The sequence below is a fragment of the Amblyomma maculatum genome, chromosome 1, assembly GCF_055883805.1.
Source record: "Amblyomma maculatum isolate TAMU_Amacu chromosome 1, ASM5588380v1, whole genome shotgun sequence".
Taxonomy (NCBI): Eukaryota; Metazoa; Arthropoda; class Arachnida; order Ixodida; family Ixodidae; genus Amblyomma; species Amblyomma maculatum.
In genome coordinates, this window is record NC_139344.1 from 500,009,243 (window position 1) to 500,034,208 (window position 24,966).

Below are 24,966 nucleotides of genomic sequence, written 5' to 3' on the forward strand. Positions count from 1 at the left end.
ACGACGCGGAAGGAGCGCGCTGGCTGGGTTGGCGCGTGTTATCGTTTTGACTACTCAGCATAACAGCGTTGTTCTGATAGTTCTGCATGCGTTTCATCGGTGCCTGTGTCAACAGGGTCCTAAGCGTATGCAGCACCATGCCAGGCAACTGCTGTGTGCCGCTGTGCACCACGAAAGCAAGAAAAGATTGGTTACCATGAGTTCCCGTTCGATTCACAACGTCGAGCAGCATGGCTGAAAAACATATCTCGGGAGGACTAGGACGGAAAAGGAAGCCGGTGGGAGCCGAGTGACAAGTCACTGGTGTGCTCACTGTACTTCACAGGTGAAGATTAAAGGAAGAACATAAAACTGAAGATCCTGCTTCCTTCAGCTGTCCCCTCTGTGTTCCCAAACTGCCCACATTACAAGTTAAGTTACTCACGCGGGCTCATGTTGGGCCAAACAACCTTGAAAAAAATTATGTGCGCAGGTCAATAGCTTTAAAATAACGGCTTGAGGGGCAAGTTGGTGCATCATCGTATTCAGATATGTGGCGCAAATAAACACAAACACAGGAGAAGATACACAGCACACGCGCCACATATCTGAATACGTCAATAGCTTTATTTTCCCTACTTGATATAGCTACACTTTATTTCCTCCTGGACAAACCCCCGTGTCATTCTGAAGCATGTGTGTTTCAAGATAGCTGCGCCACGATCACTTTTATGACGATGATGTCAAAATGGTATGCCTTGCCCAACATCGCACAAGTAAGCCGCGGGGACACCAAGAGGAGCCGCTCTATTTGTCAGATGACGAGCGACTCTCTTGGTTGGGCTTTGCCATATCGAAGACATTCAGGTCCAAGGAGGCACGTAGAAGCAACAATCATGACAACCAGATCCACAGTGGCGCCAATTAAGTACCTTCTTGATCACAGCAAGAATCTTACAACAATGTATTCTGTGTGCCTTACTAGTGCATTGCATTTAACCGAATCAGCTTCCGATACGCCCTAAAGCAGGCTCTGAAATCGGGTCTATAGTATCGCTTTTTAGCAGCCTAAGGCAATTCAAAGGCGGGAACGACAAAGTTGACACAAGGGCTGCAGTTTTCACCTCGGAGAAAATACTGAAGGTACCACTAGCAAAAAAAATATATCGACTGAGATTATACACACTTTGCCATGCTTTGTGCAGGTTGGCATCTTGCAAGCATCAGTCTGCAAATGCACCTATCAACAATAGGCAGCTATAAAACTTGAAAGTACGTACCTTGCCGTCTGCTGCGAGAGCGTTTTCGAGTCAGCTTGGATTCATTCACGTGTGGTGTGAACCAGCAGCAGTTAGCACCGATCGCATTCTTGGCTGGTTACGTCCATTTGAAGAGAAAGTATGAATAGTTTTACAGAATCTCATGAAACATTTTTATTTATTCTGTTTTCAGTGCCTGCCCGTGTTTTCATTATTTATATATTACCAAAGTTTAAATAACTTCTAGTGCTTACTTTAGAGTGTCAATAATTTTATTTTATTAGTCCCCATCCATTTATTAACTTTGTGCCTTGTGATTCCTGCAAAACCCTGGACTTATCAAAATTCTTGATGATGGACGCCTAATGTATCTGAAAATCACCATGCACCTTTGTTAGCAAGGTGATAAAGTGCCCGCAGGTCATAAGAAGCAGCAAGCTATGCAACATGTTAGTTTCATCCCTTCTTCCCTATTTTGTGCAATTTCCGGAGTTGATTTGCGAGAGAGAAGACCGCAGTCACACTAAGGACCTAACCAAACTAATGCGACCACTGCTGACCAACTGGACAGGCAACATCAATTAGACAGTGAAAAAAATCACGCTTGCACATAAACCTTTTTCGAGAAAAGTTCTTCGCTTGTAAAATAAGCTTGCGTGTCTTCTGTGCATCACGTGGCTTCATAATCAAACGAGAAAAAAATTGTCTCAGCCTGCGGGCGTGTCGTTGAACTGGCTGTCTTGTGTTGTTTCTTTTGCAACAGTTTGCGTTAGCTAGTATGTTTTGGTGATGGTACCCACTTGAATATTATTTCCAGTGAAAACGGAGGAGCAGGCTGAACAATAATGTTGAACGCTACTTCCTGAATTGTAAGTTTCCAGAAAAGTGCACGCTGAATAAATGGCCCCAGACCATGTCCCGATTTCAAGATTGCAATATCTAATACGTTATTACAGTGGTTGAAACGCAACTAAATGGGTGCGCACTCAGCGAAGCACACGACTGCCTCGTTGTAAACGGAAGACCACGAATGACTTGGAAAAGCCTAGTGATGATGACTTGCCGCTATCACCTTATCAATAGCAAACTTGCACATAGCATCACATACTGTGTGAAACGCCGCTCATAATCCTAAAATGAGCAAGCGCCGACCACGCGGACGCCGAAACGAAAGCACAGCCGCTGCGCGCAGCTCTCCGCCCGGACTCGTCCCGGAGCGGTGGCGATGAGAACTAGGCGCAATACGGCTCTTCTGGGCGACGCGACGGGCCGCACCCTCCATTGAGCGGCCGTGGCCTGAGTCTTCCGTCTCTGAAGTTAATCCTACATATGTCATTGTACTTGAATTGACGCGTTTGCTTTTGCGGACTTGCATTTCGTCAAACATTTTTATACCATGTTGTTGAAAACTGTCCTTCTTCGCGAACTTCTTTTTTAGAGCAGCAAAGAACTTGCTGTCAAATCCAGACTTGAAGCCGACCGTCGCCATGTAACGACGTATTGTTCTGACCGACGGCAATGCTACAATTTCATTTTCCATTAGAAATTTGTACCCTGCAGGTGACCAAATATGCAGGAGCAGACAGAGCAGTATCCAGTTGTCAGAATACCTCCGGCCCTTTTTTGAGTGAACCTTTCCGGCTGCCACACACTCTTTGAAAACGAGCTTCTGAGCCTCGGGAAGGTTTGCCTCCTTAAGCAGACGTTCAATGGTTTCCTCATTGAGATTCTTTAGCTTTCTTTGGCACTTAGCAATTTCTGCTTTTTTCCCGTTGAGAAGCCTTATCTTAGATTTATAACAGGCAATTCTCGCTTTGCGTCTCAACTCTGGATTTTTTTTTTTGATAGACTTGCTAGGAGCCGCCTTACTTGGGCTTTTTTCATTTGCCTGGCATGATGGATACGCAGCACATCTTTCAATCGTTCGCAAGCCCTGCAGGTTGTTCCATCAGTAAGCAGCCACATTCCACATATGCACACTCTGGATGGATGTTATTAAATTTTTCTTTAAAGGTCATGAAAATATTGAAGACCACTTTCTACTGTACCTATAGAATGTTGACACTCTCGATAGTTACATCATTGAAAGAGGAAGGTGCAGTGTTTTGCGGAGCTGGGTGGTTAGAGTGTTTGGCAAAGCCACTTGAGAAAAAATCACAACATCCTCGGCACTGCCCATGTTCAGAAAGCAGTGAAAATGACAGCGCCTCTTCCCAGGGTAGACGTGCCTTGTATTTGCCTTTTGGCTCAGCAGGAATCCTGTTAACGCTGGTGACTTGACAGTCGTCGCCTGCTGGGCAGCCAATCTAGACGACAAAAGGAAGGTTAATATATTAAACAAAGCTAGAATATCGGGATAAGCAAGCAATTTGCGGCAACAATCCGAGACCTGACAACTGCACCACTTGCCACACCGATAATGCAGAGCTCATTTCACAATGATGCAGGTAATAGTGAGACAGTATGCCAATAAAAACAACACTGAGTCAACCGCAGAGCCAGTTTACCTGGCATTCTTCTCTCTCAGTGTAATGTGGTGCAGCAAATTGATGTCTTTCAGGTACTCTTCTGGATTCTAATAATCAGACCAAGTAGCGTCTGCAGTGGAGTCCTGAATCAATTTGCATGAGACAAAATTGTGTATACAATGTTTGCAGCTAAAAAAAAAATCACTTGGTCGAGCATCACTAGATGATGTATTTGTAGAAGCCAGACATCAGAGTCGCTTAACCTCTGGCTCCAAGGCCAAGTTCTGCAGGCATCGCAGCAGGCAAGGAAGCTTGGAGAGGCTGCATCGCACCGTTGTCGTCGACATTCGGCCGACGTCTCTGAGGTTCCCTCTTCCGAGGTCTCTCTGGCCGCGTGAGGGGACAGTTCGGAAATAAAGTAGGCACACCATCTTTGGAAAGGCCTCTTTTCCATCGAGCGCCGCGTAATATGCCCGGGATATCGCGTCCTCTGCAAAATGCTTAGCACAGACGTGGTCGGTGGGCATTAACGTCCGGTATGCCCTAGGAATTGCACGCCGCCTCCAAACGAACATTGTCGGACGGAGCTTTGAACAACGCTCCGCACAAGTCCCCGAATTACAGTTCGGCACGAAGCACTTTCTTCCCATTGCGCATCACTTTGCGCAAAACTCACCATTGTGGGCTACTCTGCTGACGGTAGGCAAACAGACGGTGTTTAAGCAAAATAAAAGAACACGTTTAAAACAGCACGGAAGTGCAGCCGCACACTGAAATATGCAAACCACGTGCCAAGTGCCGCGCCGCCGCGCCACGCCGGGCTAGCGTGGATGGATGGATGGATGGAATATAGGAGCGTCCCCTTTGAAACGGGGTGGTAGCAGTAGCTATCAAGCTCATTTTTCTCCATATATCTTAATTATTGATTTAGAATGGTTAACTAAACCATCATTCTATTTATTAAATTTTGCTCCTACATTGCTAACATTATGTCACATCTCTGCTTTTAAGCCACCAATCTTCCAGCCGTTTTTTGCTAGTTTCCACCACCGGTTTATTCACCCGGCCACTGTTATCTCTAAAGCCCAGAGCTTCAGGAACAGTGATTGCGCCTGCATCAACTTCCGGATGGATACCATTGCATTCGAGTATAATATGGTCAATTGTTTCACTGGAGTTTCCACATACAGCACATGCGTCATCTCCATTGTTAAACTTCTTTTTGCAGCTGCGTGTTCTAAGGCACCCTGATCTAGCTTCAAAAAGTAGGGCACTGCCTCTTGAGTTATCAAAGAAATCTTCCTTCCTGATCTGCATTTTCCACTTTCGGTATAATTCCACACTCTGTTTTTTTTTCCATCGAATTTATCCAATTTTTACCTTCTGTGTTTTTCACCTGTTGCTTAATGCTCTTTATTTCTCCGTCCTTGTTACTAACATACTTACTAGTTAGTTTCCTAGTTCTTTTCCTCCATTGTGAGTCAACGCTTTTTAGGTACAGGTATTTAAATACCTTAGCTGCCCATCTGTTACTGTCCAATTTCCTCAGGCGTTCCTCATATAATATTTTATTCTGAGCTTCCCGTACTTCGAAAGATGCCCAGCCCATATCTCCCTGTACCGCCTCATTTGTAGTTTTGCCGTGGGCACCTAGTGCTAATCGTCCAACGGATCTCTGATTTGTTTCTAATGTCGACTGTACCTCTGATTTTAGGCACAAAACCGCATTTCCGAAAGTAAGTCCGGGCACCATAATTCCTTTCCAAATACCCCTCAATACCTCATACCTATTGTATCCCCACAATGCCTTATGCTTCATTATCCCGGTATTCCTTCGCCCTTTGGCCTTAAGTGATTGCTCATGCTTTCCAATGTATGCCAATCCTTCGTTTACCCATACCCCCAAATATTTATATTCTGCTACTCTAGGTATTTCAAGGCCTTGAATTTTAAGACCTTGATCAGTTGAGCCGTTGAAAATCATCAGACCCGACTTAACTGCGCTGAAACTGAAGCCTAGAGCGTCCCCTTCGTCTCCGCAATACTTAACTAGAGTTTGCAATTCTTCCAGACTCTCAGCTAGCAGCACAATATCGTCTGCATACATCAAACCGGGGAGGCGCTGCTCTACCGCCTTTCCACCTAATCTGTATGACAGGTTAAAACCTAGGTTACTGCCTTGTATCCTCCGTTCCAGGTTTATGATATAAAGCATGAACAGCACCGGTGATAGAGGACAGCCTTGTCTTAATCCTTTGCATACTTTGACATCCTCCGTACTTCTTATCCCTTCCCACGTGGGCCCGCGTTTCGCAGCGCCCTCTAAGTTAGCGACCGGTTGCCATGGCCACGCCTGGCCACGCCCCCGAACATTTTCTGACCGCGAGCGGGCCTTGCTTTTGCGCGCGGGGTGAGGAGAGTGTCAACACCTCAGTATATTATTCTTACACCGTGCTCCTGACCTCCCCCCCCCCCCCCCCCCCCTTCAACCTTTCAGCGGCAGTCACAATTCGCTTTCCTCCGAACTTTTTTTATCAGGAGTGGTTGGCTTAATAAAGATGGCACAATACAGCGCTTATTCCGAGTATATACATTATAAATGCATTTAAAACATATCAGTTGAGCAAGCAGCCTAGTGAGGTGTTTTACTGCAATGTTGCCCCAGAAAATAGGAGCATGCAATGCTTTCAATATCATGAGTCGATATAATAGGTTGAAGGATATTCATTCCGTGCACTTTCGCCGAATTTATGAGGGTAAAAAAAATTGGCTGTGGTTTAGCTCTGGTTAAACCTAGTCGAGTAGCGACCACCGGCTACGCTTAAGCTTCGCTCTACGCAGAACTCGAGCAGCATTCATCATCAGATTCATTGTTAGAAGCGAGCCCGTCATCGCTTTCATGGTGTTTGGTCAACCGTTCGGCACGCTCATTCCTGGCCTACTTCAGGCTGGCCTCAACTATGGTTGCGGGTGGTATGCCGTCATACAGGGGGTGCAGCGAGCGCAGCAGGAGTGGTGGCTGCGCGGTGACCGCGATAACCGAGCCGAGTTGCGAGAGAATCGAGGGCCGTGGTGTGACGTCACAGTGCGGCCACGGTGGCGAAAACCGGGCGTAATGCAACTATCGCTACAAAATGTATCGACTGCATTATGTATTGACGCATGTCGGTACAGAATACAGTCACCTGCGAATAGGCAAAGTGACGATATGTTGCAAGGAAGGTCGTTTAAAACTAAGAAGAAAAAAATAGGGCTGGGAGGAGCAACCGAAAAGACGGTTTTGGCTGAAGATTGGTGGTTTTCTTGACAGTGCCTATGAACGGTGACAAAAGGAAGCAGTAAACCCACGATAAAACAAGTAGGTCAACACAAAGGCTCGACCGTCTAGCAATGAGGCGAGGATGGGGTACGCAGTCGAATGCTTTCGAAAACTCGAGGTAAATGACGTCAATTTGAAAGCCGGCATTAAGATTAAGGCGAATATCCGCTGTGGATTCGCTCTGTTTCGCATGAGAGGCCTCGACCGTGCTGTTTCCGCCGTTTCGTGCTGTTTCGGAATGAAAAAAGAATTTGTGTCAAGGTGTGATGCAATGATGGAGTGCAGTACATGCTCTAGTAGTTTGAAAAAAAAAAAAAAAATGTACGTCAAAGAAAAAGGGCGGTAATTCGAAGGTCAGAATGGCTGCTAGTTTTTCCAGTCGCTTGAAATTGATGTTGTGGCGATGTACCGAGTGAAAATTGTCGATAAAATCAAACTGGCAATCAGTTTTGTGCCTTTTAGAATTTCAGGCGATATATTGTCGCAGCGTGGATTGCTACACCTTGAAGTTGTCTATTAGTTTCGCTATATCTTCAGAGTGGATTGTGACGGTCTGCATTTTAGATAAATTAAACGAGGGCTGCTTTGTGAAGTTTGGTTTCTATACTTAGAACAACCACGTTTCCTGTGACAAGAAAGCAAACGTGTAATTTAGGTAGCAGAATGGCTTCATCACTGCATCCGTCACGATTGTCTAAGGTTTCCGACCACAACATCAAGAAAGCAAGCATGGGCTATTCGGGCGGCAACCCCTGGAGTTCAAAAGTGGCAAGGACAGCCCTGAACGTAGCAATTGCAGCTTAATAAGGAAGCTACTGACGCCACTATATAGTAATGTATCACCTCACACTAACGTACGCTAGCGTCAAAGCTTTAAAAACTGGCGCATTTTACATGATCAGCTTTTGGTACGCGCAAAAATACTCTACTTATAATTAATATTAGATAACATTTCAGAAATTTCAGAAAACAATTAAGTTCCACTTTTAAATGTACGACGGCATTGATGTACAGGTAATTAAATATTGGCAACCATATCAGTCAACGCCTACCACAGTTGTTACATAGCGAATGAGCGTAGCCAATACGTGTCGTGAAATCTAATCATGGTTCCAATTCTCACTGTGTTCGCACTTGCTAGAGAACACAGATAATAAGGTGCCTTCTACGACAACGCAGTACGAGTTACCTAGAGTTTGTTAATTCGCACGCCGGCTCTGCTGACGGCTAGTCTTGTGCTCCGGCTCACCGAGTGGGAAGGGAGCTCGAAACATATCACAAGTCCAATGAAACCAAGCAAGGAACAGAAAACTCGCAGCCAGAAAGGACACCCACCACGAGTTACTTTAACACAGATCCCTCTAGCTTTCTAGCTCTCGTGAGACGACGGCAGAGTTCATACATCTTCTGCCCAGCTTCGCACCACCACACCACTCGGACTCAAAGAGGACGCGCACACCAGCACAACAGCGCATACATAGCTGAATATAAATATCTGGGGGTAAACGAAGGATTGGCATACATTGGAAAGCATGAGCAATCATTAAGGCCAAAGGGAGAAGGAATGCCGGGATAATGAAGCATAAGGCATTGTGGGGATACAATAGGTATGAGGGGTATTTGGAAAGGAATTATGGTGCCCGGACTTACTTTCGGAAATGCGGTTTTGTGCCTAAAATCAGAGGTACAGTCGACATTAGAAATAAATCAGAGATCCGTTGGACGATTAGCACTAGGTGGCCACGGCAAAACTACAAATGAGGCGGTACAGGGAGATATGGGCTGGGCATCTTTCGAAGTACGGGAAGCTCAGAATAAAATATTATATGAGGAACGCCTGAGGAAATTGGACAGTAACAGATGGGCAGCTAAGGTATTTAAATACCTGTACCTAAAAAGCGTTGACTCACAATGAAGGAAAAGAACTAGGAAACTAACTAGTAAGTATGCTAGTCACAAGGACGGAGAAATAAAGAGCATTAAGCAACAGGTGAAAAACACACACCAGTGGCCGGGTGAATAAACCGGCGGTGGAAACTAGCAAAAAAACGACTGGAAGATTGGTGGCTTAAAAGCAGAGAAGTGACATAATGTTAGTAATGTAGGAACAAAAATTTAATAAATAGAATGATGGTTTAGTTAACCATTCTAAATCAATAATTAAGATATATGGAGAAAAATGAGCATGCTACCACCCCGTTTCAAAGGGGACGCTCCTATATTCCATCCATCCACACGCCCCTCGCATAGAGCAGCCTCCGGCCGACTTGTCTCGCCTTTTTATTTTCACTCGGGTGGGAATCCGGGCGGTCATCGGAAACAAATAAATCGGCCACGCACTGTGCCGGGAAAAAGCACAAACAACTTACGCAGCCCACTCACGAAGTATGCGAGAGCGGGGCAATTTTCACGGTGGTTGAGCCTAAACACCACACGTTGAGATCATGTACGAGAACACCAGCGATGCTTCACGCTACGAAGGACCCAAATGGGAGCAAAAAAGAAGGATATAATCAAGTGAAGTTTTTAAAATCGCCGAGGGTGATATTGATTTTGAATTCCCTATCATATTCTCTCAAAACGTCTAGAATGTGTAGCACCGCAGAAATAGCCCCCGTGTTTTGCCTCTCAACTCATATACAGGCCTGAGCGTTAAAAAAAAAAAAAAAAGCTTAACTAGAGATTCGCCGGCGAAAGCGCTACGAGCCTTGGCTTACGTTTGTTTGGCTCCCCGCAGAGCTAGACAGCGCTGGAGAGTGTGGAAAGAAGGACGCGTCTCTTGCCTGGGCGAGCCTTCACCGCTGTGGGGCCGCGAACCAATGATAGCAATGCGAAGCACTGCTTACGTCATCTACCTCGAGATGATGAGAACACGGGCCACCATGGTCGCCATGTGGCGCGAAAGCAGGAATTTTTAATAAGTCGACCAAATTATCGGCTTGTTTTTGTGGACTTGTGGGCGGTATGAACGTTCATAGGCACTTTGTATCATAATGCACGCTTTCATAACCCCGTTCCGAACCCCTATTTAAAGGGCCCTTACAGTACGATAGAGAGCAACAGATCGCAGTGTACAATCGAAGAAAAGAAAAACAATAACGGGCATCGTGTACAAATCAATTTATTTGCCATCATGGTAGAAATGATGGCGGGAGCCCATAGCAGAAGCTGACAAAGTCACGGGCCCACAGTATATAAAGAAGTACGTACTATCATGAGCAATATGAGCAAGAACACACGAGCGCGAGGCACATAGCCTCGAAACCCACTTGGGGCGATACGGTGCGGCCGCTGTGGAAAACAAAAGGGCGCTGCGGTTCCGTTAACTGTTGTCACTCCCGCCTTACTAGCATTACTGCGAAACGGCAGCTGATTGCGAGGCACCGGCCGCTAGCGATGATAAGGCGGTTTTGAAGCGCAGATTGTGAACCGTGGTATCTGCGCCAGATACCGCTGTTTACTTTTTCGTTTCTTACTTTTTCTTGCATGCTGCAGTAAGCTTTTTCTGGTCGACGTTTTTTTTAATGGCCTATGATATGGCCAGTCACACGCAAACGTTCAAATGTGCGAAGAACGTAAAAATGCCTCATCACTTCCGACAGGGTGACTTGCAATCCGTTTCGCAGTAATGCTAGTAAGGCGGGAGTGACAACGGCTGTTTCCCCCAAGTGGGTTTCGAGCCACGCGCTCGTGAGTTCTTGCTCATGATAGCATATGCATGTCAACGCAAGAAAAAAGATGAAAAAATAAATGTTACCTCAGCTTATCAACGTACCTACAAGTGCAAATTAAAACAAATGGAAATAATTTCACCATTATGCCAACCGGAGTCGCTGAGTGGTTAGCGGAGAAGTGAGTTATTAATGCGAAAGCATTACTAGGGCAAGGTCGTGTGTACAAAACGTGTGTACATTCTTCTGTCTTTCTCGTAAGAGTTTCGATCAAAAGGGTGGTTGTAATCGAGAGGAGGATGCTAAGACGATTACGTTATTCCTAATGCGAAATTTGAGCGCAGCTTGTTTCCCCTTTTTCGGTAGATTGAGGCAAAGATTTTGAGCAAGACCTGAATGTACTATTACAGAAAACCATTTTATTTTTCACACATATTCCTTCAAGAAACACTCCGCTAACAGTTCTTGACTGTCATGAAGGAAGCTTGTGGTCGGAGAAATAAAGACAGCAATTAGGTTTTCGGGAGGCAGAGCGTGGGCCCAGAGAAACGTTGCACGGCGAAAAGACTAATGCCACAAGCTCCAGACGAGAAGAAAGAACCTTTGCAAAGTCAAAGTTTATTTCCCATCTAACACTACAGATGGAGGAATCGTAGAAATATTAAATATCTTATACTGACTTGAAAACGCTTTAGCCAAAGTTAGCAAGTGTCTCATCGCATTTCTAGCAATATATGTTTTAAAAAAAATGAGGATGGGCTAGATCCGGGCCAGGCCTTCCTCGAAAGCCAAGGGACGATCGGCTAGAGATCCGTAGCATCAAACTCGCTGTATGTGCGCAAACTACATCAAAATATAAAGCTTTTCTCTGTGGCTGTGTGAATTCTCGGTTACTGCACATGTTGACCTGCAGTTCGGTGTAGGCGCTCGCATTATTCATGAATTATTATCTTAGCAATGTGTACCATGTGTTGTAACGTCTTCCACTTGAGCTCTGAAGCGTGTCTTTCATAATTGGTTCACAGGAATGGAAAGGCGCCGTATCTTTCACGCTTGCTTCTGTGGACACCTGAATTATGCAGTAAGGGAAGGAAGATGGGAGTGAAAGTGGAGCTGGTTATGAGGGACAACGCCGACGCCACGAAACCCAGGAACAAGCGCCAAAGCGCTGCGCTCTAAAATTGTGTCAATAGGACAATTAGTTATTTAATGAGAGCCATTGCCGTAAAAGTAAAATCAATCAGACGTCGAAATAGCCATACGACAATTGTCAACGTCATAGGAATGACATCACGCACCGGATGTGTTTGACTTAATGAGCAAAACTGATGCGTGATATTATTCAGAAGTGTCAATAATCAAATAACAATATAAATAGGGCGCCTCCCTCCTACACGGGAAATATTTCGACAAGAGCTGCCCTTTTGATCTCGATGCTAGGAAGCGCGACTGTATCAGGGTTGGTACCGAGCAGCATAGTCCATCATGGTCAGGATGTACCGATTGCCTTCGGGTTGCGTAGGCCAAAAATGTCGACCCTCTTAAACGGGGTATCAATGAACTCGGACCAAAGGTGCCCTTCGGATTTGTGCGTTGGCATGACGCAACGAACCACTCAGCCTGCATTGCGGGCCAGAAGAATTCCGTCTGCAGCTTGGAGTTTTCTTCGCGCCTTGGTGGCCTCCCATCATCATGTGCCAGCTTGAGAACACCTGATCTGTACTTTCGGGGCGCAACAACTTCGGTGCACTCCCCGCCAAACTCGGCGACGTATTTCTTCTGAAGGACGCCGTAGCAATAAAAAATTGGTCACTACCCTTTCCTTTGTTCGCCCACGCGATGGAAGCACAAGCGTAGGGTCGCGTCATTTCCTTGCTCTTGAACCAACCTTTGGCGCCATATACTAGGGAGACTTTGCAGGTCTTTAAGCTTTTTCAGCGATTTATCCTTGCATGTTGTCAGGCACTCCAACTTTTACTTCAGTTGGCTTTGTAGTCTCGCTTTCTTTTGTCTTGCGCCAGTTTGGATCGGGGTCGTCTGCTGACCTTCCACATTGCCCAGCACTAAATCATACAGAGGATGCGCACTTAGCGCGAAGTCGTCCCTGAAAGTACAGGACCGAGCGGTCAAGTAAGTAAACCTTCGTATCTTCCTTTCGTACCAAATCTGTGTCAGGGCTCGAACGGCCCCCAATCATGTCGGCCACGAAAGGTCCCTGGCTGCGAATTTCTTACTGGTGACATTGATGACGGGTATCCGTTCTCAATGCAGCCGATTTTCCTCTCTCTGTTTTGAGGCCCCATTTGCTCAGCAGCTTGGATGACCTGACTTGCTGCATTTCTTGGGCGGCCATCGGAGGTGGCGGCAATTTTCAGGTCCCGTACGCGCACAAATAAAACATTTCAGCGCGGCTCTTCGCGTCCGATGACTGCAGCAAAGTTTCCCTTCTCTCAGTATTCTTGGAGATAACTGCCATATTCTGCGGGGTGCTTCGCTTACCGAAGTTCGACCAGCCATTGGCCTCTGCATACTTTCTGCCCTTGCTACTGTTTTCGCGCAGGATGTGTCCTTTTCTTTCCAAACAATTTGTAGCCAAGTGGCGCAGTTAGACAAGAACTGTTTCCTTAGAATCAGGTTAAAGAGATCTGCGTACTCTTTCTTTGACAGCTATATCCATCTTTCCAAGAAGTTCTGTAGGCGCGTCACGAACTGTGAACAGTATTCCTCGTTCCGGGCATTAGCAGACCTAAAGTTTTCCCTGAACTCCTCCCCTGTCATACGGAAGCGAATCATGAGTGTCTGCTTGTTGTAGTCCAAGCACTTGGAGACTAAAAACAGTGAGTGCTTCGCCGCTTAAACACAGACTAAGGGCCCATTGATCGCGAGACCAACCCTGACTCTCAACGATGCGCTCGAAACGCATGAGGCGTCAAGGTCGTCCCTGCTTTCATTAAAAACCGGCTTGTGCGGGCTTACGCGTTCGGGCCGAGCAACTTTACCCTCGCACGTTTCTGACCGGTGTCAGTTGCCAGACTATTCGATAGGTCTCGTCGGAGTAATTGTTTTTCTTTCCCCATGTCCGTACTTCTGTCTCCATGTCAGCCATCCGGAGTTTAGACTGTTCGTGGGCCTTCTACAACTCTAGTTCTGCCTCCTCTTTCCGTCGCGCACGTTCCTCATTGCGTTCTTCTCTGCGACGAGCTCGCTCCTGGTCTAACCACTTGAGCAGCTCTTGACCCTCAAAGCCAACAAGTAGTTCTAACTCTGCTTCGGCCATTTTAGGTGGGAAGAGCTATACACAACACAAAAAAATATTTGCACCTACTCCTTCACCAACACTTGCTTGACCAGTCCTGCCGCGGGCGCCAATTATGTCCCGCCTTTACGGTCAACAAAGGCGCCCTTTACGGTTACCCGCCGTCCCTCTATGAGGACACAGTTGAAAAGACCCATGAAGTATGTGTGTTATTAAGGAATAACTCCAAGAAAGTAACGTTTTTTTGCAACAATTGGATCTTTATAGCTGGTAGTTCAAATTACACTGCATAATAATCGAACACAAAAAAAACGCCACGACACGATAAAAGGCGACTCTGTAAATGACAAGAGCGAAAACTGCAATAAAAGAAGGCTATAAAGATAGCACAGATACGCAAGAGTTACACCACAGCGTAAAATACTAAGCCAGATCAAACAGAGGCGAAAACAATATTCAGTTAACCGACAGTAAAAAGGAGTTCTCACGGCTTTCTTGTTCGATGAGGCGTCGCAGAATTGATCGGTAGCGGCGGCCGTACAACAAGAGAAGAAATGATGAGTTGATCGCGGACTGAGTGAAAAAACAAGAAGCTTTCCCAGAGAGAGCGGATGCGAGAGTGGGCCGAAAGACTACATCACTACATCTCCCCAGAACGCACTGCCGCGGGCGTGCTGCGGTCTACCTTTTACAGCGCAGCTCTGTGGCGCCCGTTGCTGGGTTTTGCGGCGGCGTCGTCGGCCTCGCAACCAGTTCCGCCCTCCTTTCAGCCCCCCAGTTCGAGCCGGCGCTTCGGCAACCGGAGCCTCGCAGGAAGAGGGGGAGGGGGGGTTTACACTCAGCGGCGAACGATGTGGGCAGGAGCGCGCGCAGCAACCGGAGAACACGAGGAAAGGAGGGGGGGGGGGGGGTTCGCCGGAGGCAGCGTTAGCAGTGATCGGCGAGTCAAGACAACGTGCTGCGTAGAACGCCGTCGCCGCCATGCAGAAAGAGGAGGAGCCCCTCCCTCCCTCTTCCTAAGTGGCGGCGAGGGTACTCTCCGGTTGCCGAAACGCCGACCTGCTAAGCGAATCACGGTGCGTGCATCCCGTTCTCACTCGCTAGCGGCGTCAGCGGCATCAGTCGGTCGCTGCTACCTGTTCGTCGCGCAACATTCCTATGGACCCACGCGCTGCCTCCCGCAACCTGCCGATAACTCAATTGCTCTCTTCATTACTCCGACCACAAAGCTTCTTTCATGACAGCCAAGAACTGTCAGTGGAGTGTTTTTTGAAAGAATACGTGTGAAAAATTAAAAAAAAAGTTGTCTGTAATTGTACATACGTGTCTTGCTAGAAATCGTTGCCTCAATTTATCGAAAAGGTGAAACAACTGATGAGCTGCGCTCAAATTTCGCATTAGGAAAAAACCTAATCGTGGGCAATGTTTTTTTGTACTCTCGGCTGGTTGCGCTCGGCCCACCGTGAAGGACGCGCGCTGGCCGGTCGCTGCCCCGAAATCATGTAGAAGCATGCTCGGATGAGAGGGGAGATACCGTAACTTCCACTCTATATGTGAGGCAGCTTGTGACAGTACGTATGTATGCACGTATAATGTAAACCGAAATATCTTCCCCTCTTGAGTCCCTCGGCTGTACCCAGCAGCGCTCAGTTCCGCATACTACCGACAATTTTCATCAATTATCACCAAATCGACCTCACGCTTTAGTGCAGCCGCGAACTATTCTCAGATGAAATAGGATGCGCACGGAACCGTATAGTAGATATTTCACCAGTGCAATTTAACCATTGTGAAAGCACCGGCGAATTTCACGTCATTGCGCCACACCGCGATCCTATCGACGGAGAACTGATCCATTTGAGCTGCGTCTACTGGCGATGCATGGCAACCGGTTGTTCTTTCAGGATTGTCATGGCAAACAGAAAGCTCGGCAACGCTAGTGTACGTGCCTTTTTGTAATAAAATAGATGGCGAAAACCGGGAGGCATGATTTCAATGCTTTCGCAGTCTAAATGAAACGCAGCCTTGAATTTCGAAACTGTAGAGTGGCAATGACAGCTTCGATGCTGAGACGACATCCCCGTTAAGGATTCGGTCCCATTAAGGCTTAGTTTTCTTCTAACGTTTCGTGAGTGCTACATTCAACTTCGATGCGATCACATAGCTCACAAAAACGTACATCGTCATACAATTCAACTGCGGCGATTCCATTTTTTCTCCCCGAGTTTCACACTTTCGCGCTTGCTGATTCTAAACACTTGTGTTTCACGGCTCTTAGAATAATGCACCGAAGTGAAAAGGCCGGACCATCTGTTAAAGTTGGAGCTAGCGGCATGCAAAGAAAATAAAGCAGCAAGCCAGACCGGTGAAGGGCAAAACCCTATCTCAAAACGGTCCGTTTCACGCCTAGAAATTGTATTACCTACAAGTGACGGAAGACTCACGGCATCGCGAAGCCAAGGGCGCGCCTCGAGTTCACGTCGCGAGGTACAGACGTGAGCAAGCTTTTCTGGAAGCGTTAGAGAGGTCCCCTGTAGATCAAACGAAGCAAAATTTTACACCAGGTACTGGGCTTCAGTGTTTGCACCAAACTAAACAACTGCATTGAAAGAAACGCAGAAACAAGTACTTTTAACCGCTAGGATTTATTTCACAACACACCGCACTAGAGCTCTAAATAAGTCTGCTCTCGAATTTACCACGCGCACGGACGTTACAAGCTAGACTAAAGTGATGGCCAAACGTAAATGGCACTAGGGTTTGGCTTTCAAACTTCAAAAATGAAACCATTGCGAATCATTTTAGCTTTAAGCATCGAGCCATTATTACAAGGCCTTGCTTACCTGCAACAATAGAGCATCAGACGTGATCGTATTTTTCTAACTTTCCCTACATGCAGGGGAACTTTGGCGACGTTCGCGAAAAACGCTCTAGAGGCGGACTGCGATCATATGCGCATGGTTTCGCTCGCACAAGGGACGTTTGCAGATACAGCTAGGGCGCACAAGTATGTCCTCCATTTTTTGCTTTACATCGACTAACACAATGCCTTGAGATAATTCTCGGTGCAATCTTTGAAAGGAACAGCGCGACTGAATCGTGCTGTCAAGAAAACCTGGAATTGCGCCCAAGGTCCGCACAGGTGCTGTTCTTCCAGCGGTCGACACCTTGGCCTGACTGTGGCGCTACCTACAGTTCGGGCCGATACTATAAGCAATGCCCCAATCGAGCCAAGATGGCGACCGTAAAATGTATGGCAAGTGTTATCAGCTTTTGTGCAATAACAAGTTTCTTTGATTTCACTATTAAATCCCTCATTTAGGGTTACGTATACTTGCGCGAAGAAGACGGGACACGGAAAAAGGCGCATATACGACATGTACGGAGCGCAACTTCCAACTGGTTTTGAAAAGGCCGATACACTGAGCAAACACAAGAAAAATAAACACGTAGCATCCCGCCGCCAGGTGTTCCGCCAGATAGCAAACGTGTAAAACTGATATCCTTCGATATACAGTAATCAAATACAAGGCCACGACACGGGTAAAAGGGAAGATGAAGCATGAGTGAACCATGAACATATAACATTTCTTATCAAAAGCAATGCAAGGAAATAAAAACAAGAAAAAAGAAAACAAAAAAGAAAAACTCGTACAATGTGTAAAAATTGCTCATTGTGCTTTTGCTAAGAAATGTTATCTGTTCATCGTTCACTCATGCTTCATCTTCCCTTTTATCCGTGTCGTGGCCTTTTCTTGTATTTGATTACTGTATATCGAAGGATATCAGTTTTACACGTTTGCTATCTGGCGGAACACTTGGCGGCGGGATGCTACGTGTTTATTTTTCTTGTGTTTGCTCAGTGCCGGTATAAATGTATCGGCCTTTTCAAAATTTAAAACCAGTTGGAAGGTGCGCTCCGTACATGTCGTATATGTGCCTTTTTTTTTGCGTCCCGTCTTGTTCGCGCAAGTATACGTAACCTTTCAAAGATGAACCAACTCGCCCAAACAAGACTATTACTTGATCATTTAGGGTGAGCGCCTCAGTCCACCTAAGCCCTTTCTATTACTCAGTGCATGTAAAACAATGATTAGATGACAAACTGAAGATCATCAGCCTATGTCTGAAGCACCCTCCTTACGAAAGGCATCGCAGACGATCGTCGCGCGCCTCGAGAGTCCCTGCACACCGGAAAGTTTGGAAAATGCGAACACGTCTCGTTTCCGACGCTCCATTGTTGCCGGTAAGGAAGGCTCTGTGAAATCACTGCATGACGTTGAAAATTAAAATGGTTCGCGGCATCACTTGAGTTCTGGAAGCAACTTTCTCCTATATAACTTGGGGCGCAGAGGAAGAAATCGTAGCGCGCTGTCTCAAACACATTGCATTCGCTTCAAGCACTTGGTGTAAAATGTTTCTTTGTACGCCCTGCAAAGGATCGAGGCAAGCTCCTGTGAACGACGTCTATGAAGCAGCTTTCACTTGCCGCTAATTTAATTCCCCAAGCGTGAAATTTGTGGAGCGCAGTTTGCCGGTCGGGCTTAGCGCTTCATTTGTTTTCAATTCCTACTCTTACTGCCTCAAGTCCTTTCCAATTTCATTATTTATTTTTCGAACCGTAAAACACGAAATTGGTAGAGTTTAAATGTGGCTGAACCGAATTGACGAGCTCTACCTTCATTTAGCTTACTACAGTAATTCAGACAAATTGTTTCGGGCCTGCCATATTTTTTAAGTGGCTACAAAGTTAACTGGGTCAATTTTGTGCATCTACTAGGATCCCTCTCTCGGATATAGACTACGGTCTGCTAGACAGGACATGAGTGCGCAGAGACAGGTTTGTCGCGTCTAAAACGCGTAAGGGGGGCATTCGATGGTACCACGCAAATGGGTAGCGCGTTAGAAGTGCAATACATTCTAAGATATGCATCCTGCAATATATTTTTGGTTGTACGCACAGGGTAAACAACTAGCATGGATGCATGATAACGATGTAATTAGACACCCCCATGCATGCACTGCTTTTCGACTAGGCCAAGAAAGGCTGCTTGGAATGCGGCTGTACTTGAGCGGTCAAGTTGTGACAGAACTCAAGAAACATTCGCGAAAATTCAATGAAATGCTTAAACAGAGGGTACATGGCCATCCGCAATCATTTGCCATTAGTATGACATTGTATCACAGTTTTCTACTTTAGATTAATATGGGTACAAGATAATCTGACGAGATTCTGAACATCTTCCGAGAACGGCCGCTCCACGGCTGCGCATGTACGGTAGCATCGCTGAAAAAATGTCAAATATTTTTTCACCGGGGTAGCAGCAAGATTACATGCGCGGTTCAAGTTTGCCATTCACGTTAATTTTGTTGTCGTTCAGCACCCTACAGCCGAGAAACATTTTTCAACAATATATGATCATTATTCGTGCGTTGTGAGCCCCAAATTAGAGGCTTATCTCTGGCCCAGAGTTTGCGTTGTTATCGAAAGTGTCGCTATCTCGAGTAATCTGATTGGTGGAAACCCTTCAATATGATGTGGTTTTGTATTGGCGTTTCGACCAATCAGGTGAGACACTTCGGGCGCAAACTCAGAATATGGGACCAGCGGGGAACTGATTGGGATCACGTGGCATCGCTAGGATGGAAGAAGGTTGCAGAAGATGGGGATCGAACCCATGACATAAGCACGTTCGTACGAATTTGTTAAAGCGCGGCTTTAAACTGTAACGTTTCACGAAATATGGTTGCTTATTACCATATTATTATGGTTATTTGTTCATGGTATGACTTCGTTTTGTTTATGGGGTTTAACGTCCCAAAATCGCTCAGGCTATGAAAGATGCCGTAGTGGAGGGCTCCGGAGATTTAGACCACCTGGTTTTCTTCAACGTGCACTGACATCGCACAGCGCACGGGCGCCTTGCTTTTCGCATCGATCAGCGACAATGAGCACAGAATGCGGACAATAATTTCATATTTGTTCCACTAGCCAAAGAGGCAAATTCTATGCAAGAGGAATTTAACAATGAGGTTGAAAGGAGGGGTAACACCGCCTGCTCTGGTACGAGTCTAAGTAGCCACCATAGTCTAAGAGCAGAGCTTCTTCCAGTGTTGGATAGCTTGAACGAAGTCAATTCAGGCTTTTCTTGCGCATCGTACCGAGCGAACATCTCCGAATCTACTCGAGCGAAGCAAACTGCACATTAGTAAAATGATATGGTAGTCGCGGCAGGAGCAACCGTTCGGATGCCTCGAGCACGATCACACGGGAAATTTCGCCATCGCAGATTTACGTGACGATCCGAAGCGCTTTGCAAAAGCCCAAAAAGCTTGACTACTTTAGCAGAATCGCAGAAAAACTAGCAAGCGAGCGACGGCGCACAGCCGAAGCGGCTCGCTGATGTGCCAACTGCGCTCTAGGTTTTCGAGCTTCTAGGCTTGCTTAAGGCTTGTCATTTTGAACAAGTGTCATTTCCATCGAATGACACTTGTTCAAAATGACATTTGTTTGCTGCCACACGGGAAAATGTAATGACATTCGATGAAAACGATATTAGGCATTCGAATGAGTTCGAGGAACTCATTCGAATGCCTAATATCGTTTTCATCGAATGTCATTACATTTTCCCGTGTGGCAGCAGGAACTCATTCGAATGCGACTAACGAGGGCATGTGTTGTCTCAACACCAGAGACTCAGCGAGAATATATAGTCAAAATAAACTGCAAACGTGCCGCAGGCATTATAGTACTACTGTGCATTTACAATTTTGTAGCTAGTCAATAAATTATGTGAAACATGCCAAATAGCATCGCGAAAAAAAAATATCGAACCCTCGCTACCAGCCACCGTACTCTGCGCGAGCGGCAATGGCCGCGGCTGCCGCAGTCCATGGGCGCAGGCACAGTGGTTTTCTTTCGCCACCGTCAGAAAACGTCAAAATCTGCTGACCTTAAATAATACGCGGTTGGATAAAGGAACCTCCAAAATAACCTTTACTGAGGATCGGTGATAAGTAACCAGAGCGATTTTCTACTCGCAGCCCCGTAGCAGCCGCAGCGTCGGTGTGAGGCAGCTCATCCGATTTCGTGCTGTACGTAGTACGTAGCTCCAATGCTAATGCGTCGCCGAAATTACACCTTCCGTTTACCGTCAGAAAATTTATGACACCATTGAAATTACAGTAAGCAGCTCCATGAATAGGCATGACTATTCCCAACGCGCCGTCCGCTGTGGCTTCGATGCGAAACCGTTTAGGCCTAGCGACGACCAGGGCGTAGCGCACGGCTAGAGCGCCGTCGTCCACCGCTCTCGCGGGCAGCACCGTTTCGGTCATGGGATCCGGCGCAGCAAGTGATGCTATTTTGTTGTCTGCTTTTTTGATGAGGCTGGGGTCCGGCATTTTTCGACGGGCATTTATGCCCAGCAAACGATCTTGCGATGACGAGACTCGACGGGGCTGTGGTGCGCTACGCCGTCGGGCGATACTCGAAAATTCAAAAAAGCGTCGTCGGTCAATACACTAGCCACTGCCTAGTTTACGTGTTGCACTTGGAGTGTGCAAAAGGTACGTTGTTGAAACAATTCGTCCGCTTTCCACACCCAGGCACCGACGCGCGCACGTTCCCTACCCTTTCGTAAACAAACGCAACCGGCGCAGTCGCTAACTTCGTAATCAACAGGTTAGTTACGAGTCATGCAAGGCATAAATATGACTTTAAAGGCTGTTTTCGTTCACAGCACTCATCATTCTCTCAAAGGCGCACCAACATTTGTGTATCTATCGCAATTGCCATCATTTGCAAATGACATTAGCTTTGGTCGTGTAGCAGCGCGTCGAAATGACATTAATTTTCCCGTGTGGCATGGGTATTATACCCCTGTCACACGAGCAAATTTAATGTCATTCGTATCGAATGACATTAGCATCTAATGTCATTATTCCCATGCTACACGAGAAAATTTAATGTCATTAGGTTCGAATGACATTCTTCATCGAATGAGTTTGGGGAACTCATTCGCATTCGATCGCGAACCGAATGTGTACTCTTGACGCCAGATACGCAGCAGAAACAAGTAACGCAACAACATATTGCCGCGAAACCTTCAAAACAGTATTTGTTGTTTTTTAACAGCCGCCGGCATACAGGCTTATCACTCTGATTCTGGACCGCGTATCAGTTCCGTAATCTTTGTTTGTTAATGCTCGATGTCGCGAGTCACACCTTTATCAGTTTTGTTGTAGCGCAAGATGCACCGAGATCTGTCTCGAAGGTTCTGGCCACTTGGGTGTCTTTCCAAATGTTCCAGCCCGTGCTGGTAGCTGTCTGCGACGTTATCTAGATTGTTCTGTGCAGCCTTTAAATTGAGCGTTGCCGAGTGTGACGAGCATTCTTTGTCCGACGATCGAAGAGCACGTTTGTTTTTATCGCCGCCGCCGAGTTGCTTAGCTCTTTTGCGGGCGCAAGTCAGCCCAAATAAAGAGTTTCTTTAGTGCAATCATCGACCCCTTCATTTGTGTCGTCGACCTTGTCCCCCCTACGTGACAATATTCTGCGCACATTGAAATTTAAAAATTATATTTCTAAGGTTTTGTTTTAAAACCTGTTAATTTAGGTGTAAAATTATTAGCACTGCAGACTCTCGCGGAACGGCATTATTCTCGGTCACAGCAGTGGTCCAGTAATGGCAGCGACTCACGATCATTTTGGGCTCTGTGTTCCTTGGTAACCGCATCTCCCCGTATGTTTATCTCGGAACTATTTAAAGTTTTGACTGAGCGCCTCACAGTTTGGACGCCAATTGCATGCTCTACGTGTCTCCGTGCGTCTCCGCACTGTGTATCCGCGCTCCGCTGTGTTCAGCCATATTGTTTGTTTACATATTTCGGATTTCTGGGTGACTCGATACTTGGCTTGGATTTTTATGGCTAAAGTGCTACAGCACAGCCAAAAGTAACGTTTTTCGCTTGAATTATCGTACAGAAATGTTTTGATCAGCTTTAAAATGTTACAGAGTGATTTCAGACGCCTTTTATGCGCACTGATGCTCCTTAAGTGCAGTATTTTTTGTAGCTGATTGTAATTGCTACCATTTGCAAATGACATATTTTACCGTGTAGCACCGAAACCGAATGACATTAAATCTGCTCGTGTGACAGAGGTATTACTCATAGTAGGTTGCTTTATTGTGGTATGACGTTACTAGAACTTTGGTTGCGCTTCCATCACAGTGATGGTATTGTCAATCGCGCTAGGGTTAGATCACGAGAACGAGCCTTTATAGGCAGACTTTCCAAGCGAATTGAAATACATTTCCCAAGTCTAAACAGAGGAAGCCCACAGCAGGCCTTTTACGGCCACTAATACTGGTGTCTGTTTCCCTTTAGGAAAACCTCTCTATATTTCCAAAAGAAATTTTACAAGAGTAAAGTATAGTGCATGCATAAAAATAACAGCTGCTATTCTGCTGGCAGCCAAATCATAAATAAATGGAGCATCCTTACCTATTTTCTCTCGATGCAAATGTTTTAGGAATTACACACGCCCATTCCTTAAGATAAATTCTTGGTTCTTGGAAATCAATAAATCCTCAAGGAGCCAACCTAAGTTCCTCTAGCTCTTACACGGAATACTTGAGCGGAAGGCGACGTGATAAATTGGTTTAGTTTGGTTGATGGGGTTTGACGTCCCAAAGCGACTCAGGCTATGAGAGACGCCATAGTGGAGGGCTCTGGAAATTTCGACCACCTAGGCTTCTTTAATGAGTTCAGTTCAGTTCAGTTTTATTCCTTAAAGGCCCCCATTTCAGGGGGTGTTACAAAAGGGGTGGGATTACATTTGTAGTGAGGAAAACAAACAGCGATGGTAATTTAACATTGAAGGTGATCTGTTCAGTTCAGTTCAGGCGTTCAGTCGTGTCCAACTCTTCGTGACCCTATGGACCATGTCACGCCACGCTTTCCGGTCTCTCACTATCTTCTTAACATCACATAGCTTCATCTGCAATGCCTCGAGAATGCCATCTAACCATCGCGTTCGCTGCCTACCCCTTCTCCGGCGACCCTCAACCTTTCCCAACATCAAATCTTTCTCCAGCGACTCCTCTCTTCTCATCAGATGACCAAAGTAGCTGAGCTTTAACTTTAGAATTTGACCCTCCAATGAGCAGTCAGGGTTTATGGTCGACAATATCGACTGATTTGATCTTCTGGCAGTCCAAGGAACTCTTAAGAGTCTTCGCCAGCACCACAATTCAAACGCGTCAATTCTTCGGCGGTCAGCCTTTTTCACAGTCCAACTCTCGCATCCAAACATCACAACTGGAAAGACCATAGTACGGGTTATACGGATCTTGGTTGGTAGACTAATGTCTCTGCTCTTTACTAGGCGGTAAAGGCTAACCATTGCTCTCTTTCCCAGAAGCAGGCGTCTCCTAATTTCATGGCTGCAGTCTCCTTCCGAGGTAATCTTGGCGCCCAAGAATAGAAATTCTGTCACAGCTTCCACTTCTTGTCCATTGATGCTTCAGGACTTGATAGGGCAAGACGCCATGATCTTCGTCTTTTTAATGTTCAGTTTAAGCCCAAACTTCTCACTCTCTTCTTGTACGCGCATCAGAAGTCTCTTGAGTTCTACTTCACTTTCTGCCATTAAAGTGGTATCATCCGCATATCTAAGGTTGTTGATACGTTTTCCAGCAATCTTCACTCCAGCTGAAGACTCGTCCAGACCGGCCTTCCTCATGATGCACTTTGCATATAGGTTAAATAGGCAGGGCGACAGTATGCAGCCTTGCCTCACCCCTTTCTCAATCGGAAACCAATCAGTAAGACCATGCCCAGTTCTGACTGTGGCCTCTTGCCCTTCATAAAGGTTCCTGAGGAGACAGATGAGGTGAATTGGAACTCCCATCTCTTGGAGAGCTTGCCACAATCTGCTGTGATCTACGCAGTCAAACGCTTTCGCATAATCAATAAAGCAGAAGTAAATGGGTTTCTGGAACTCTCTTGC

General features: G+C 46.2%; 1 protein-coding gene across 1 annotated transcript; it reads right to left on the reverse strand.

Moving 5' to 3' along the window:
* Positions 1 to 639: 639 nt before the first annotated feature.
* Positions 640 to 23,768, reverse strand: LOC146210319 (uncharacterized). The gene is made up of 3 exons (XM_084609501.1): positions 22,655 to 23,768; positions 16,397 to 16,483; positions 640 to 3,544 (listed from the first exon to the last, which is right to left on the reverse strand). The coding sequence occupies exons 1-3, from the start codon at positions 22,688 to 22,690 to the stop codon at positions 3,287 to 3,289; spliced, it is 381 nt and encodes a 126-aa protein (XP_084465627.1). The 5' UTR covers positions 22,691 to 23,768; the 3' UTR covers positions 640 to 3,286.
* Between the last annotated feature and the right edge of the window lie 1,198 nt (positions 23,769 to 24,966).

Bases quoted from the DNA above. Each gene is read 5' to 3' on its own strand.
- LOC146210319 (XM_084609501.1), bottom strand. From the start codon at position 22,690: ATGCGGTTACCAAGGAACACAGAGCCCAAAATGATC. The intron at 16,484-22,654 runs GTGAGTCGCTGC...TTTGATCTACAG, and splicing joins ACACAGAGCCCAAAATGATC to GGGACCTCTCTAACGCTTCC. The intron at 3,545-16,396 runs GTGAGTCTTCCG...TTTGTCGTCTAG, and splicing joins GCCCTTGGCTTCGCGATGCC to ATTGGCTGCCCAGCAGGCGA.